At 40.6% G+C, this 17,074-nt stretch overlaps 1 protein-coding gene across 5 annotated transcripts in view; it reads right to left on the reverse strand.

The window, feature by feature from the left end:
- Positions 1-4,253: 4,253 nt before the first annotated feature.
- Positions 4,254-17,074, reverse strand: part of add3a (adducin 3 (gamma) a) — a 115,396-nt gene continuing 102,575 nt past the window's right edge. For 3 of the 5 annotated variants that reach the window (XM_073471256.1, XM_073471265.1, XM_073471247.1), the window contains 6 exons: positions 16,393-16,650; positions 15,595-15,699; positions 15,159-15,245; positions 12,978-13,101; positions 9,000-9,092; positions 4,254-5,993 (listed from right to left, as the gene is read on the reverse strand). In XM_073471256.1, coding sequence (XP_073327357.1) covers positions 5,749-5,993; positions 9,000-9,092; positions 12,978-13,101; positions 15,159-15,245; positions 15,595-15,699; positions 16,393-16,650 — 912 coding nt within the window. In that variant the 3' untranslated portion in view covers positions 4,254-5,748. The remainder of the gene's footprint in view (positions 5,994-8,999; positions 9,093-12,977; positions 13,102-15,158; positions 15,246-15,594; positions 15,700-16,392; positions 16,651-17,074) is intronic. The other 2 variants (XM_073471281.1, XM_073471274.1) reach the window with 1 other exon arrangement.

Here is a 17,074-nt window from a genome sequence, read left to right on the forward strand (position 1 = left end):
TGTGTGTGTGTATCTGTGTTAGTTTCTGGTCAATTTGAAAAGCTTTAGTCTAAAATGGGACACTCATCATTTGAAAGAAATCTACGGCGGCCTGGAAAGCTCAATGTAGGCCAACTTAAAGAAACGTGCAGATAAAGACAACGAAGAAAACATCTTCAAACCAATAAAGTGAGAAAATATATCCAAATACAGAAACAGTTCATCTAATCATGGACGAGAGGCTAGCTAACTAAGCTAGCTAGCATTACAGCTCAGCCGTGGAGGACGCCATTAATGTCTACATTCTGTGCTGTCACGAACACAAGCCTCTCGTCCATGAGCGTAGGCACACTTCCTTCTGCGCAGTATAGATGCATATAAAGCTCCACAGGTAAGATTAGAGAAAAATGTGTTTTTTTGATTATGGGGTGGTCTGTCCCTTTAAGTTACTGTGCGCTGAGCTTTCAGGCCTCCCATTGTAATCACACATATTCTTACAAATTCTAAACCTAAAATGACAACATACTGTAGCATTCTGTAAATAAACTCAACATTAATATACATTTACCATGTTTCTTGTATTTCTCTTTTTTGCGATATAGGAAGAGCAATACGTGATGAGCGATGAAGCTGTATTGATCCTCAACCTAATTTCCCCGAGGGGATCGATAGTTTCATCTCTTATAATGTTATTTGTCTTTCCATACACCAAAGAATGACCAACAAACCAATCACATTTCCTCAGAATCAGCACTTCATCTGTAAGACAAGTGAATATACTGTACATATACCACATGGAGGCCTTCATCCCTCCAACATCATGAGACGCACAAAAAGCAGCAAGTCACAGGGTCGCTCATACGCTTTTATTGTTCATATCAGGAACGTTGCCAAGTAAAGTGCTCTATACTGATATCACATTCACGGACACCAGGACAGGATTACAGTGTTGTTAGTACTATATGTGGAAGCTAACACCTAGCAGTATGTTAAACATAAATGATCCTACATAAAGACAGGATATAAAAAAATTGGGGTCAGTCCAGTTTCTCTCATCTCTCTCATTCTCTCCTTTCACTCACACACTCCCTGATGTGTCTCTTCAGGGTCTTCACTGGAGGCGAAGATCAAAATCAAGTAGTGCTTGTGTTCACTAAAATTACATTCAATTTACTTTTATGAAATGAAAATACTCAGTAATCTAGTGGGGCCCAAAAACATAATTGAGTAGGATTGTTTTCACCAGAAGAGTTCAAGTTGCTGATAGTACCTCAGCAAAGAGGTGAGAGATTTTAAAGTCGGCCAAGGTGAGAAAAGGCATCCTTACTTTTGTTTAACTTTCTCATCTCATCTAAAAAGAGACATCATAAGAAGTGACAGACTAAGTAGAACTAAAATCTCTGCCAGCTCTACTTCAAAATGTAAATATTCGGTCAGTTGGCAGATACCGAAAGACCACGGAGAAACATCTTACAGGGAGGTTAGCACACACCATCATAATATAGGTTTTGCATATTTTGTTTCGCATCTGAGGATATAAATGCAGTCAAGGCACATTAGTGGCTCACATGCACACAAAGTCCCCCAGTTGCCTGGATACTCTACTGGACAGTCTGTGCTCACTGTGCAACACAGACGCCATGTCGTGTCAAGGTGTCACCAGTATGAGACAGACGTGTTGTGGCTGGATAGAGTGCAGTAGATTTGGATACTAAGAGTGAAGCAGACTGTTTGGGGGTGAAGTGCAACTGTAGACACACCAAAGGGTTGCCACACAAAAAGTCACACCTCCCCAATCCAAAAACTACAAATCTGCTGTTTCAAGCAGTGGTTCCCAACCTTTATTGCTTCTGACTTCTTAAAGGATAACACCACCAATTTTACACCTCAAAGGGTGTTTACAGCTCTTGGAGAGGACTACTGCGTATGTGGAAGAAGCCGTATAAAACCTTTTCTGGCAGACAAATAGACTCAAGATGATGTCACTTGAGTCAGCGTCCGCTGGGTTTGAAGACTACAAGTTTGAAACTGAAAAAAAATCTTGGGGTGTTGAGTTTGAAACAAGTGAGGTAATCAGTGCACTGAGGTACTGTTTCTTTTATGTGTTTTATCACCACATTTTGAGGGATCATTGCAATGTATAGAAGAACATTGGCTGTTTGGTATTTCATTTTTTTTCCTCCCAAAATCCAGTATCAGTCAGGCTCTAAAAGAAGACAATATCTCTGGTTCAGTCTAATAATTCTATCAAAGTGCAATGCACTTAGTTTTTGTCAACAGAGAAGCAAAGATGTGAGAAACGCCCAAAATTAAAACTTAAAAATAATAAAACTTCTTGTATTTTGTACACTAGCAATCATCACCACTCATCGTGGAGGTCTGGGCTGCCAGGTTGGGAACCACTGCTTTGAAAGATACAGGCAAACACAATGACCTTCAGTATTAAGTGTCAACAACAAAATATCTCTCATAAAATTAAATTCTAGTAATATATACCATTACTTTTCATATACTGCTCCCTCTCTCTATATTACAGAGGTGAACCACCTCTTTTTATGGCCGTGGGGTCATGGAGAAATGTGTCATTGTGCTCATTTCTGCTTAAGCACTTCTGCATTCCCTGTGACTCTGTTATGATCACCGTCACATTTTCACTTGCGTCAATCATTACCTTAAATGTGCCAGAACTTCTTGATTGAACTACACACACACACACACAAAACATATTCATTCTCATCTGTTAACATTGTGACTTAAGGATAAAAAGGCACCAATTACATTTTTTTTCCTGCGCATTTAACACTGAAGTATTTCAGCATAGGTCCATCTATTTGAAGCTGTTCTACATTACTGTAAAATGATCCTGAAAAATGCAGCATTAAGTGAAACTGTGAATATTTACAACTTTTCAGTTCATGATAATGGCATAAAGTAAAATGAGTGTGTATGGATCATGTTGAACTTAAAGCAGTTTGAGGAATGACGTGAATTGTGATGCACAAAGATGAAAAATGAGCCTCCGTTTCTTAAAATACAGTTTTATTTGTGAATTTACACTGATTAGCAATACATCTAAAAGCAACTCCATTAGATAACCATTTATATAGGATTTTCACAGGTCACAAAAGTAGCTTGGCTCATTCTGGCATGCCAAAGCAAAAACTCGTTCTTTTTTTTTAAAAAACAGAAAATAAAAGGTGGATAGAGAGGCATTAGTAAAGCAAGGTGCAAACAGTCGGAACAGAAGAGGTGAAAATAAGGATGCAATGCACATTCAGTTCATCTGGGAGCAATTTATGCTCTTAAAATGGTTAATAAAAAAAGCCTAGTGCTCTCATCTCTAAAAGAAAAAAAAAAGAAAGCGTACTGCGATACAAATGGAGGATGAAAAAAAAGAGAACGTTCCAGGAGAAGAGATGGTATGAAAGAATAAAAAGACAAGACTGAGTGATAAAAACATGGTGCGTTAGTGTCAGGTTGTCCTTACCCCCTGTCCCTCTCTACTACACACACATATGCACTTCCATTTCCAAACTCACACCTCCCTTCTCCATCTTTCAGTTGTGTGACCTCGGCTCTTTGCCCCGAGCCAAAAGCTATCGTTTAACACAGCTAAAGATGTGCCCCTAAACCCTCCCCTCCCTCCCTCCAAATCCAATACTTCACATTGCTAGCTGGGATATTGGTGCATCTGGTTAAACTGCGGGGGGAGGATATGTGGCAACCCATCACACTTTGGCTTTGCAGAGTTCAACTGTGGGTCATCTGACAGTAACAACACGATCGTGTTTACTAGAGAAATTACATGAGGGGAGGCTTTAGAAGCTGAAATGACGACCGGGCTTGCAGAGTGATCAAATAAAAATAAAATGTCCATATGACCTCCTTAAAGTGTTCCAGTTCCAGGAGGAAATAAATGGCAAATTAAGCAAGGAAGCGTAGCTGCTGTGAGTGGAGCTACTGGGGGGGAAAAAAAAGTTTTGGGAGCCTGAGGGGTGTCGATGCAGTCACTGGGGTGATTTAACAGAGGTCTTGTTGGGGTCCTTGACGCCCGAGCAGGCAGACGAGAATCGCAACCCTTGTCTCAAAAACAATGGAGGAAAAAAAAATTACAATATGGCTTTAAAAACACACACACAAACACACCAAACGAAATATGTCACCGCTCCGCACTCCACGACCCATGATTCTCATTTCAGCTGGCGACTGCAGATAGTTTGACGTAGTATATCAGCACTACACTTGCTGTTTTTTTCTTCTTTTTTTTTAGTTTTGTTGAGTTGAGAAGTAGAGATCTTTTCTCATGTGTGACACCAATGAGAGACTTTTCTTTCTTTCTTCGTTCGACTCACTTTCTGGGTCCTGACCTTTCTCCGACACCACGCCTTGCTTGCTACTTGCACAACTTTTTAACCAAATACTTCACAATCTCCTTCACTGGTGAAACCACCTGCAACTAAAAAAATGTGTTATATACCACGAGAAAAGTGCAGCACAATAAAATAAAAAATATATAGTTAAAAATCTATAGCCAACATATCCAGTTTTCATATATCTGTGTTATATAGTAAATTTGTGTACTCTGAAGATTAGAATATCATTTGAGCAATCAGGCATCACTACAGAACATAGTCAGCCGTATAAATTCAGTTCTTGCAAAAAAGAGAAAACATGCGTAACATCCGTATTCTCTGTAAAAGCTTAGAAATGAGTACAAAACAGAGTCGACTAATACCAAATTTGTGTTCAATAAAAAAAGATCAAATTTCATGAGATGACAAACGAGACACAAACAGTGACGCTTCACTAAAATGAGATTGTTTCTTCTTTTCTTCCATGTAGTTTGGCAAAAAGAAAACCTTTGAGATGAAGAGGAAATGAAAATGCTACATAAATATTCCGAGTGAGTCAGCGGCTCTGTGAGATAAAGTCAACTTGTGATAGACCGCCAGCCTACATCCTCACTATCTCGTCCAGTCTAGTGACCCTTTAACTCATCTGGAGTTCAGCCACAATCAGCTGAAGAGAAGGTTTGCATCAGAAGCTTGAAGAGTGTGAGAGGCCGAGAGAAAACCTCTCTCACAGTAAATAAATCAACACAAACCCTGTGGCTGTCTTCTGAGACCAGTTTTCCAGTGTGACTTCAAATTTCATGCGGCCTCTCGGTTCCCTATGCAGAGTCAGGTGACCAGAATGTAAAAACAAAACCTTGAAAGACTGAGGAAGTCTTGACAGAAGAAGAAAAGGTTTCGCTTTGACTTGTGCAGTTTTATAACCCTCATGTTGCAATCCAATCGTTTCATAAAATTGGATTTTGAGAAGAAATACTCAAAGTGGTTTCAATTAGGTGTTCTCAGCTTGGGGAACAACACCGGAAGAGCCAGTTATTCAGGATCTAAATGGACTCAAATGATACTTCACTGCTCCTAAGGAGCCCTGTTAGAGTACTGCACAGGTGATAAGGTGTGTAGACAACCAACATCCACCCAAGTAACCTACATCTGCTGCAACTGAACCCATGAACCCATCCCAAAACTGTAACATCTTTCTGCAGATGGAGAGACCTTTCTTTTGTTTTACAAACCAGTTCATTTTTTGTGTAATCCGTTCTTCTGCCTTTCGCACATAAAACCTTTTGTTAAAAAAATTCAAATAAAATTAAAAACATAAAAGGGCATTGAAAACGGAGACAAAATAAAAACACAGACATTTAACAGAAAAGGTGGCTGCTGCCCCTCTTTCTTCTTCCTGCCTGCCTCATGTCTGCTCTCAGGCCTCCATCTTCTCTTTCTTTTTGTTCTTCTTCAGGAAGGACGGGGTGCGGAACTTCTTCTTCTTCTTGGTGTTGGGCGACTTGGAGGGCGAGCTCTCGGGGGACAGCGCGATTTTCTCGCTGGAGCGCACCAGGATCTCCACGCTCTCCGCGCTGGTGGTCAGCTGGCTGACGCGCTTGGACAGCTCCTCGTCCACGTCGCCGTGGCCATCTTTGCCGTTCATCAGGCCCGTGTGGTTCTCTGAGGGAGGGATGGAGGAGGGAGACACAGGTGAGGACAGGTAGCAAGAAACAGAGGCCACATCAATCAGTTCTGCAACACACCCTACAAACAGACACCCATAACAAATACACATACAGTGTATGATTTATATTGACTAGTGTATTGTAGTGGAGGAGTAAATAATTAAAGAACTGGTCAGGCACTACAGTCTGTAGGTCAGAGGTTAAAGGGAAATTCCAGTATTTTCAAACTTGGGCCATATATATATCAATTTATAATTTATTTATACATTTTTGTAAAAAGCAGTAAGACTGTTTTAAATAACGTGTTGGGAAACATTGATCTCCCATTTATGCTCACTGTGAAGTTATAAATAAGATATATATTCAATTACCTATAAATCATCTTTCTACTCAATCATTCCAACTTTTAACCGATTTATATTTTGAACTTTTAACCCCAAATCTATCAGTACTTACAGATATATACAGTGGTTGATAAACAGATGTTGGACACAATGATAGAAACAGCTGGTAAAATGATGAAATATAAAAACACTACACTTTACAATCTCAAAAAGTATTATGAAATTGTTCGTAAGTCTTTACCAAAGCTGCATGTTTTTCTGCAGCAATACTGTATCGAACTGCATTAATCTGTACAGGCGTTCATGTTATTGTGTCCACCCCCTGAATGCCACACTTGCCTCATGTAATAAATATGAGGCTTTGCTGACTCTGCTGTACCAAACACACTAATACCATTTGAACTGTGTATTCAACTTCCGCTGCCCTCGCAGGGACACGCTGTTCCCGTGCTCTACATATTTCATAATATCCCTGCGTAAAGCTCCAGTGACCTGATAGCCCACAGAGTCTGTCCTCCTTTCACCTGAAATAAATGGGACTACAGCCACTCCTTTAATGACTGTTCACATAACAGGTCTGCCGGTCACATCCCTTTCTCTGGGTTACAAACGCAGGTTAGGGAAAGCAGGGCAGCTGCATCGTGTTACTATGCTAAAACACCAATACGGTGACGTCTTCTCTGTTTATTTTCAACTTCGCACAAAGAAACACGTAGAGTGACATTAAAAAGCAGCTCACACCACAATTGACCTGGTTTGAGGACAACAACTGGCCGACCTCACAGCGGCGGTGTCAGAATATATGGGTCCCCTGAGCCAGTGTGCTGCTGTGGGTTAATTGTTACTCATTGTGTTGCAGGGAAGCTGACAGGAAGTCAATCCCATGGTGTCATTATTTAGAACTTGTACTGCGGCCGCTGTGATCTTTGTCTCTCTTGGAGATACACCAACTGGCTTCAAATGTCAGGCACAATATTTCTATGTTAAGACTGGAGATCCAAATGGCAGCGAGAGGCAACACGTCATTACCCAGAAATCACAACATGCTCATGTTACCAACCTGGCAGGTCTGACATGTTTGAGAGAAGGGAGAGGCAAAAGATCTTGTGTTGATGTGAACTCATTCTGAAATTCCTTAGTGGTGCGTACACAAGGACGCGGCAACAATCAAGATGGAGTGTTAGCGAGCAAAAAAACCTCATGATCCGAGTTCTTTAAAAGGCATGGTTTGACATTTTGGTAAAAAATCTGGTGTTCGTTCTTGTCGGTAGTAAGATAAGACTGACATCACTCTTTGTGTTAGGTAAAGAGCTACAACCTGGAGGGTATTAGCTTAGCTTAGCTTAGCATGAAGAGTTTGGAGGACAGCAAAGCTTTTCATTATCATTTAATTACAATATGCAACTCTCTATTGAACCACAAATTGTTGGTTTTACATTTGTTTTGTCCGGATGAATCAATGAAATATCATTAGTGAATAATCATCTGGAACTAAGAATCATGTTTTTGTTGGAGCGAGTCCTCCATTGATGTATAATGAAACCCTGATACAGTGTTGGAGGTGGAGCCCTGTTCATTCCTATGGAAGCTAATCTGTGGCGCTTGAAGCCGAACAAGCTTGACTTCTGGTGTATGAAAATAACCAGATCTTCTGTGCACACAAGAAATTTCCACCGACCAAGCTGCCGAAGTGTTTTGGGCTGCAGTGTGTCAAGTGATGATGAGCTACACAAACTGGCTTCAAAGCTGGGTCTCCCTGGGGGCTTAGGGTCCTCCTCTTCCATGCAGTCTGCCATGTTTTTACAGTAGCCCAAAATGGACAAACCAAAAACTGGACGTTTTTCACGCTTTTAGATGCCAGAGAAGGTTCTCCTACACGCTTGGAAGAGGAAGAGTGTTCAGTTGGTTGCAACCTTACCACTGGATGCCACAAAATCCTACACACTTATCCTTTAATGCTAAGCTATGCTAACCCATTTCTTGAGTCAAGCTTAACATACAGACATGAGTGGTATTGGTCTTCCTGTCTCACTCTCTGCAACAAAGCAAATAAACGTCTTTCCAAAAATGTGAATCTATTCCTTTAAATTCAAACCCAAAGGACAGTAAGCAATAAACAAACAGACATTTTGAAAAGACTAACAGTCTTGGTTTTGGCGCTTGGCAGCCATCTTTGAAATCTTAGATGTCCCTGAATGCCCCGACAAGGAGGGCTTACATTGCTCCTGTGGTGGATTACCTATCATAAAGAAGTCCTTACAACTTGATTCTCATATTGTACTGAAATGAAATATAATAAATGGAAGGTAAGAAATTATAAGATATAATTTTATGCTTTGAAGAGGAGTAATGTAAAACGAGTACATGAGTGCTTTGAAGCTTTGCTCCATCACCTCTGGTGGCGAAGGATGAGTTTTCAAAACCAGCAGCAGAAAGTAGTTTCATTGATTCAGAGTTTTAACATGAAAAATCATTAGTGCAGTACAAACTTATAGCACAGGTCAGTAGTTTAGTTTCTGCATATTCAGCTCTTAGTCCATTTAATTTGCACTCTTATGCACACACACTCAAACACACATTAGATCATAAAGACACACAGCAAGGCAGTGAAGATCATTCTGAAAACGTCTCTCTCTCTCTCTCTGAGTGAGTGATACCTTCTTTAGCTGGAGTGCTTTGCGGGGACTGGGTGAGAGACAGAGACTGAGAGAGAGTGGAGCCATCGTCGGAGGTTAGATCGTGCTCTCCATCTGCAGGGAGGGTGAGGAGGGGATGGGGGGGGTCAAAGCGGGGTGAGGGATGGATGAGAGGATTGCAGGGTGGTGTAGAGGATTGAAGTAGTGGGATGACAGCAGGGGTGAGTGGGATGAGAGGTGGGTGGGTGGGGGCAGGATTTGGGATGAAGGGTCAGAAGCGGGGTAGGGGTGGGGGAGTGGGAGGGGGGAGGGAGTTTGAGAGATTAGTGGTAACACACACATGTTAGAATCAGGCCATGCACAGCTGCTTTCCACAAAATTTCCAAAATCCTTGTCTACTGATCATCAGGCTCTCGGAGCGCCATGACTCCCTTGTTATCCGCTTGTCCTGGGGGCTGAGCGCGCACTGTAACATTTTGTCATGCCTTAATATCCTCACGATGCCCTGAACTGTAACTTAAGGGCTGCAGACTGGATTCCAGAACATGCTAACACACAACTAGCTGAAATTTAGGTCATTTATTAGCTCTTGATAACAGATTTTCAAATAAATGATAAAGTTATCATATTCAAGCACTTTTACATGAAGGAAGGAGGCGATTTACATTATAAGCTGGGGCTGGGCGTAGAAAGTGTATATATAAACGTAAATGCATTATGACAATATTGTTCACTGAAAAAACACCCAAAACATCATTTGTACCCATCCACTGAGCATCAGTGATATTGGGGAGGTGAGCCACAGCCACAGTCTGACAAGAGATACAGAAGTATCTGCTGCTGTACCACCAGACTACAGAACAGCTTCTTTTCTCATCTTCCGCACTTAAATACGCATAAAAGTTGTATAAAATTAATATAATACATATGTTAATTAATTATAATTAATATATATGAACCCGTCTATATCATGTCGTTACACAACCTTGTTGTAAAACCATAATCATGCCTCAGAATAATGACTTTTATTGCCCATCATATCCTTACTTTGCTGAAGAGAACATTGAGTTTTTATTATCTATTATATCATCAGTTATTTTTAATTATCCAAGAGCTTCCTGGCTAAAACTAATTGAGCATGTGACTTTCTACGCGATAACAGCTTGCAGCAGCTTTTAAAACAACTCTTGGGACAGTACAGTAAATGTTACAGTGCAGCTCCGCATTGGTGGCCTCATTAGTTTTAAACACTGATTAGTGTGAATGAATGACATTCCCATATCAGTTCCACACATTCATTAGCACATTTAGGGTTACACATTCAGTTGGCGTCGCAGTTGTTCACAGCTTATTCATAACCAGCATATAGAACGTGTTTGCATAACAGCGTGGTCTGTTCATTGAAGGTGCTCTACGTGTTCGTACGTGTTGAGAAGTTGAGATTTGAGGAGTGAACTCAAAGTCAGTGCACTTTACACACCACTTACAGCTGCAATATGGACTTAACAATTTTGACATTAAACATTTTTAGTTTGCAAATTAAATATACAGAGTGGAATGGACAGGGCTCATCACAGGCTAAACCTGTAAGTGTGTGTGTGTGTGTGTGTGTGTGTGTGTGTGTGTGTGTGTGTGTGTGTGTGTGTGTGTGTATGTGGCATATATCAGGTCATTACAGACGGTCTCCAGCTTGCATCCAGATTGGCCACCGGGGATTCGTGGGGCTGTGTGGGGGCAACACTGTCATAGCAACGGGCTCTGCTCATGTGGCGGGTGTGAAGACCTGCTGTCTGTTCGGTCTGTCATGTTAGTCATAGCAGTCCATCATAAATGTGCACACACACACACATGCGTACATACAGTGACACTTGCATCATGTTTCAAAGGCACACGAGAGCATTTGGAAGATCCTATAAACATGCATGAACACATGTGCATGCTGATGTACACACACGTACAGAAATATACACATTAATCTGGTGCAGGAGGGGGACTAGTGGACGACTAGTCTCCCCCCCCCTTCACTATCCGTTCTCTATTGATTTCTCCCCGGCCTCTCTGAAAGGCAGTAGGACAGAGGGCTAATATGATTAGCATTGACTGTCCTGTGTGAGAGGTTAACGCAGATGAAGGCAACAGTAGGGCCCGTGAGGACAATCCCTCATGTTGAAAGGTATATATGTGTGTGTTGTGTATATGTGATACAGCAGGCAGCGTGTTAGAATATGTCTGTCCACCGGGATCGCTGCTAAGGCAACAGCCCCACAGATCCAGGATTATATGGATGTTTATTAACAACAAGCCTGCTGGGAGAGCAGGTAACAAACTGAGAATGTACAGAAATCAATCTGTAAGACAAGATTTGAAGAAGAGGAGGAGGAGGAGGAGGAGGAGAAGGAGGGACAGATTTGCAAGTTTTAAGAAATCCTGATTTGGTTCAAGCTCAGTTTGAAATCTGCTCCAGCTGTTTTAGCCGATTCTGAGCACTTGAAAATGTCAGACAGTGCTTGTTAACAACGTAGACAGGCTCCAGCAGGACATGCCCGCATCTGGCTGTTAGGGTCTTGTCTTTTCTACAGTTGAAGGACGAATGAAAAAGCTCACGGAGCACACTGGGAAGAAGACTGATACAGTTAGAAGCAGGGAACTAATAGTTTGAGACTTCAAGGTCAGATCCAACATGTTTTACTCTCAGTGTGTATGTCAGCGATACAAACTAGAGCTGAACTCATATTGAACATTTGAGGTTTATAACAATATTGAGGAATAACAGAAATCATGCAAAGGTGCGTCAGACAATTATTTGTTTAAAGGTGCACTATACAGTTTAGGGGAAGACATTTTAATCAGAAGAGAAAGATCTTTTTTGACTGATTTTTTAATGCTTAAACAAACTAAATTAAAAAAAACAACTCTTTTTAACTCTTTTTAACCTTAAAGGACAACACAATTTCATACTGTTTGACTTTGTTTATATGTGGCGGACCCTGCCACCTCTCCAGCTTCAAACAGTGTTCTGGGACCTTATTTTCCTCTGAGAACAGCTTGTTTATTCACTTATGGAAAATATAAATATTTCTGAGTTCGTATTATTACCTCATTAATATTGTAAATATTACAATTCAGAGTTTGAATTTCTTCTCCAAAACTACATAGTGTACCTTTAAAGTAATGTTTTTTACACAGAAAACCTCAGATTTTCTTATTTCAACACTGTTTGACTTTGAAATGTTATGGGGGAAAGGGAGATGGGGACTCCATTGTTAATGTAATTGCATTTTAAATTAATAAATTGTGTTGCCAAAATAAAGACGACTTTATCAGTAAATGTGATTATAATGTAACTATTATAATTAACTCTAAATCCAATTACAATATATGCGACTTAATAAAAATGAAGGTAAAAGTATCTCATAAAAATGCTCCCTATAAATCATTTATTGCTGCAATTTACTGCACCACAATTGATTTCTGGCAACATACACACTGATATCTGTGATAAGCTGATATTGGCTGATGACATCAGTCCCGCAGAGACATCAGCAGGCTTGAATACAAACTGCCAAAAATGAGAGAACACATCTTTGAAGATAAACGCGCTGCTTTCTCAAATCTAGTGACAAATCTTGTTGGCTCCAACTAATCTCTTCCTGTGTGCTTTCAAACAGATTGATTATTGATTGATTGTTTTAAACCCGCTCAATAATATGTTGTTAAACCAACTCTCACAGACTGGTAGGTTTGTTTGCTGCTCACACTGAGGGACGGGCCTTTGGCTTGGAGTACAAGTCACCGTGCATGTGTGTGTGTGTGTGTGTGTGCAGTCCATATGTCTCTCAGTGTGACTGGGCTCTTGTGGTGTTCGCGAGTTGAGTGAATCCAGGATCAAGTCCACACAGCTATGAGCACTCATTAATTCAGGGACTGGGTGTGTAAGAGTTTGCATGTTTGTTTAAGTGTGTGTATTTATGCAAGTGTGTGCGCGTGTGTGTGTCGTACCACTGAGGCCCAGTTGCCTCCTCTCCACGTTCTTGTGGTACTCGACCATGTCCTTCTCTGACAGCTCACTGAAGGGGTTGGGAGGCAGGGGAGCCATCTGCTCATCCTCTGTGGGCACGTATGGCTGGGGAGGAGACAGGGAGAGGGGTGAGCATGGGAGCACAAGCACGCACACACACACACAACCCACACACACAGAAACTGTAAGGAGGAACATGCACACACTCTCTGAAATGCAAAAAACAAAGTATGCACACACACACACACACACACACACACACACACACACTAACCGATGTACGTGCACACATTTTTTTTCTTTTCTTTCTCTCTTACACACACACACACACACACACACACACACACACACAACCGGAAAAAACCCTCACACCCACTTTGTCTTCACAATCCTTCATTACAACATGACTAAGGCTGCTCACATTAAGATGAAAGTGTCGACCACATCACACAGAACTCTTCTAACCACGAGCTCGACACAGAAACTCTCAACCAATTAGTGCGCAAAACCCCAACATCTTCTTAACAGACTGTGGAAAACACACACTCCAAAATGCAGACATGTCACACTTGGTGCACCATCAAACTCACAAAACATGTCACAAGCATGCACACAAAAACACATTTCACAGATGTGTTTAGATTCTCCTGTGTAAATATGTCCTACAAACCATCATGCTCCGACATGAACTTTGTGCACAAATAAAACTGGTGAGAATTAGTTTCAAAGTTGTGTCTGAAAACACAGTACTAATAGACACATGCAATGATTTCTGTTCTGAAAGAAAAAAATGTGTCAAACAAATCCACAAACAACAAGAGTCAAAGAAAAACAACAACACTGCAAACAGGAACAGTTAGAAAACACTGGATATTTACCAGAACGTTTATCTGCACCTGATTCTTCAAGACAAGAACCCAACCACAAAACCATCAGCATCAAAACGTCTCAATCTGATCATTTTACCTTCATCTTTCTTATGTATTCTTGATTGTCTGCTTCATTATTTCTCTTGATGACTTTGTACAACTATCAACATACTCGAGGTTCCTTTTGCTTTAGAATAATGTGCTCACTTGGCTCCACCTAGTGGTCGAGATGTGTCATTAATATGTCTGTGCCCGTATACAACAATGAAACCTGGACACAGGTGTTTTTACTTGTTTGACTGATTAAATCTCTTCTCATCACTGTGTGGGTGTTTGTAGACTGTGTTTGCATGAAATCTCCTTTACTACTTGTTTTGTTGTGTTTGCAACTTCATCATCTTTCTTATTTCACAAAGTTTGGTGCGATCAGGTCATTTCCAAAATGTAAATTTCATTCATTTCTGTAAACATATTCTTGGTGTCAGAGAACTCTGTTAACTGAATCTCTTTAAGCATGAAACAAAACAATTATTAGTTTAAAGAGAGCCCGACTAATACATCAGTCGGCCAATCATAAATATATCCATATCAGCGTGTATGTTATCAATAACGGCCAACTTGAAGACTGTTTTAAAAATCACAATGCTTAGGTTGATATATAATTATTAACTCCCAAATAAAGTTTAGTTTTTCAGCACATTGTTGTCCTTTCAGACAACAAAGGTTTGTTGATCTGTATATCCTTCCTCTGTTATCTATCTTTGTCTGTTTGATCACCACATTGGAGCGATAACTACAAAAACTGTGTGTATATCAGCTGATATATCGATATTGGAATTCTTTACACCCCAATATCGGTATCAGCACAGACCCAAAAACTACATATCACTCAAGCTCTAGTTCAAAGAAGTCTACATTAATTCAAGTATTTTTTCTGGGAAAAACATTTGTAGTTTTTTTTAACTGGCCAACAGAAGACATAAGATGATTTGATGCACAGCTACAGTGAAGTTTAGGACTGCAACTAACGATTATTTTCATTGTCAATTAATCTGTCGATCAGTTTTTCCCAAAGCCCGAGATGACGTCATCAAATGTCTACTTTTGCCTAAACTCAAGGATATTCAATTTACTGTCACAGAGAGGTAAAGAATCCATAAAATGTCAACATATCCGAGCTAAAATCAGAGAATTTTGATTTTTTTTTTTAAAACAAACATTTAAAACATTCAACAATTGAATTTAGATTTTGTAAAATTCATAAGTTCTGAACATGAGGGAGGAAATTCTTACCCGTCGCGGTACATCATCAGGGATGCCTGCAAGGGCATGAGAGCGCGGCCCTGATGTCATCACATCAAACCGGTTCTGCTCTCTGATCTGTGATAGGACAACACACAAAAGGATGTCATAAGGAAGCAGGAAGAGCTTACTTTGAATTATTCAAAACTCCAGTCAAAACAATTCAGAGCTTAAATGTTAATGACAGAATGTTTAACTTTGTACAGATGTGTTTAATTCCCGATCTTACAGGATGTTCATATACTTCCTTTATTCTTTACTCATATCGTATTTCAGCTCATTCACCTAAATACTGATCACTGACTTAAATTCTTACTGTCCTCATCTTAATATTATAGCAACTTAAGGCCTCTGCCAAAACTCTGACTCAATCTAAACAACAGTGCCAGATGATGCTACAACATTTAACAATCTTTCTTAGACTCACTTTGTTCCTCTTCTGCAGCACCTCAGTGGGGTCTGTGTTGAGAGGGACAAACTGATTGGGGTCCTCGATCCGGATTGGGGTTCCCGTCTCCTCCGCCTTCATCCACTGCAGGGGGAAGGCAGGTGAAAGCAGATGAGATTAAAACTGTCTGCTCAAAATAACAACAACCTCACACTGAATATATGTAAAACACTATTGTGACTCTATCTGTCAGCTAAATGGCTCAAAGTCAACATCAACCACTTTGTGTAAATTCACTCAATATGAATTTATTTTTAAAATGTGTATTGTTTACAATTTACAGAAGCATTTGACTTTTACATTTATTGGTCATTGTTGTTTTCTATATATATGTATAGAAGTATTTTTTCTCCTACTTGCATGTACATGATAGTTCGATGTTTAATTTCCCTGTCTTTGGTCAACTTTGTAAACAATAAAGCTGATTCTGATTCAGTGCAGCTGGACTTAAAATGAATGTAGTTCTCTGTTCAGCCTGTAGATGGCGGTCTAGTATCAGTTTTTAAACACTAGTTTACAACTGCAGCCACAAACAAACTGCAAATGAACTGGATGTCACCAGGCTATGATGTGCATCTGTCTCCTCATGTTTAGCTTTATGATATAAATCTATATTTACATGTTCACACACAAACATGTGATTAAAACCTTCCACAAGTGTTTTGCGTTTTATATTTTTCAAGAAGATATAAAGTTCAGCTTCATACATTCAGATATCAGTACAAAGAATGACATCTTAAATCATGTTTTTCACATCAACACACACACTCGGCTCACCGTGGTTGTCCGGCTGTTGTAGCGCTCCTCTCCGCCCTCCACGCTGACCTTGGTGTAGCTGTTGGGCGAGTTGAGCCAGCGCGTCTTCTCCCTCTGCTGCCGCTGCTGGAGGAACTTGAAGGGCAGCCGGGTGGCACCGCCGTCGGTGTCCTCCGCGAACATAAACGCTGTGACCGTGGCGGGGATCTCCACCTCGCTCTTGTGCCTCGGCTTCTCCCGCACGATTGGGTGCCTGTAGGCATGACCTGTCCTGTAGCCCTGCAGCAGGAAACAAGATCACACATAAGGTTTGTTTTGGTTGATATGAAGTGATTTGATTTGTTTACCCAGCGAGAATCATTCAATGGTCTTGGATCATAGCTAACATCATTATATACAAACTGTAAAGAGAATGTATTTAATTCAGTTTGTTGTTTTTTACACCAAAAGAGATCAATTTGAACCATATGCGTGACAGAATTGAGTATTTATTCTGTGACTTTCCCTTCCTGTAAGGCTGGATGAGCTGCCAGTTTCACATTTAGTCAAATGAAAAAGAAAGAGCAACAGTGTTGGGACCACAGGGTTTCTGGCAGCACAGAGGACAGAGTCAGAGAGACATTTCCTGTCTGACCCTTTCTCTCTCGACTCACTCCCTCAATCCCCCCTTTCCCCTCTCTCTCTCCCTCCCATTCCTTTTCAT

Source organism: Pagrus major, chromosome 1 (assembly GCF_040436345.1).
Source record: "Pagrus major chromosome 1, Pma_NU_1.0".
NCBI lineage: Eukaryota > Metazoa > Chordata > Actinopteri > Spariformes > Sparidae > Pagrus > Pagrus major.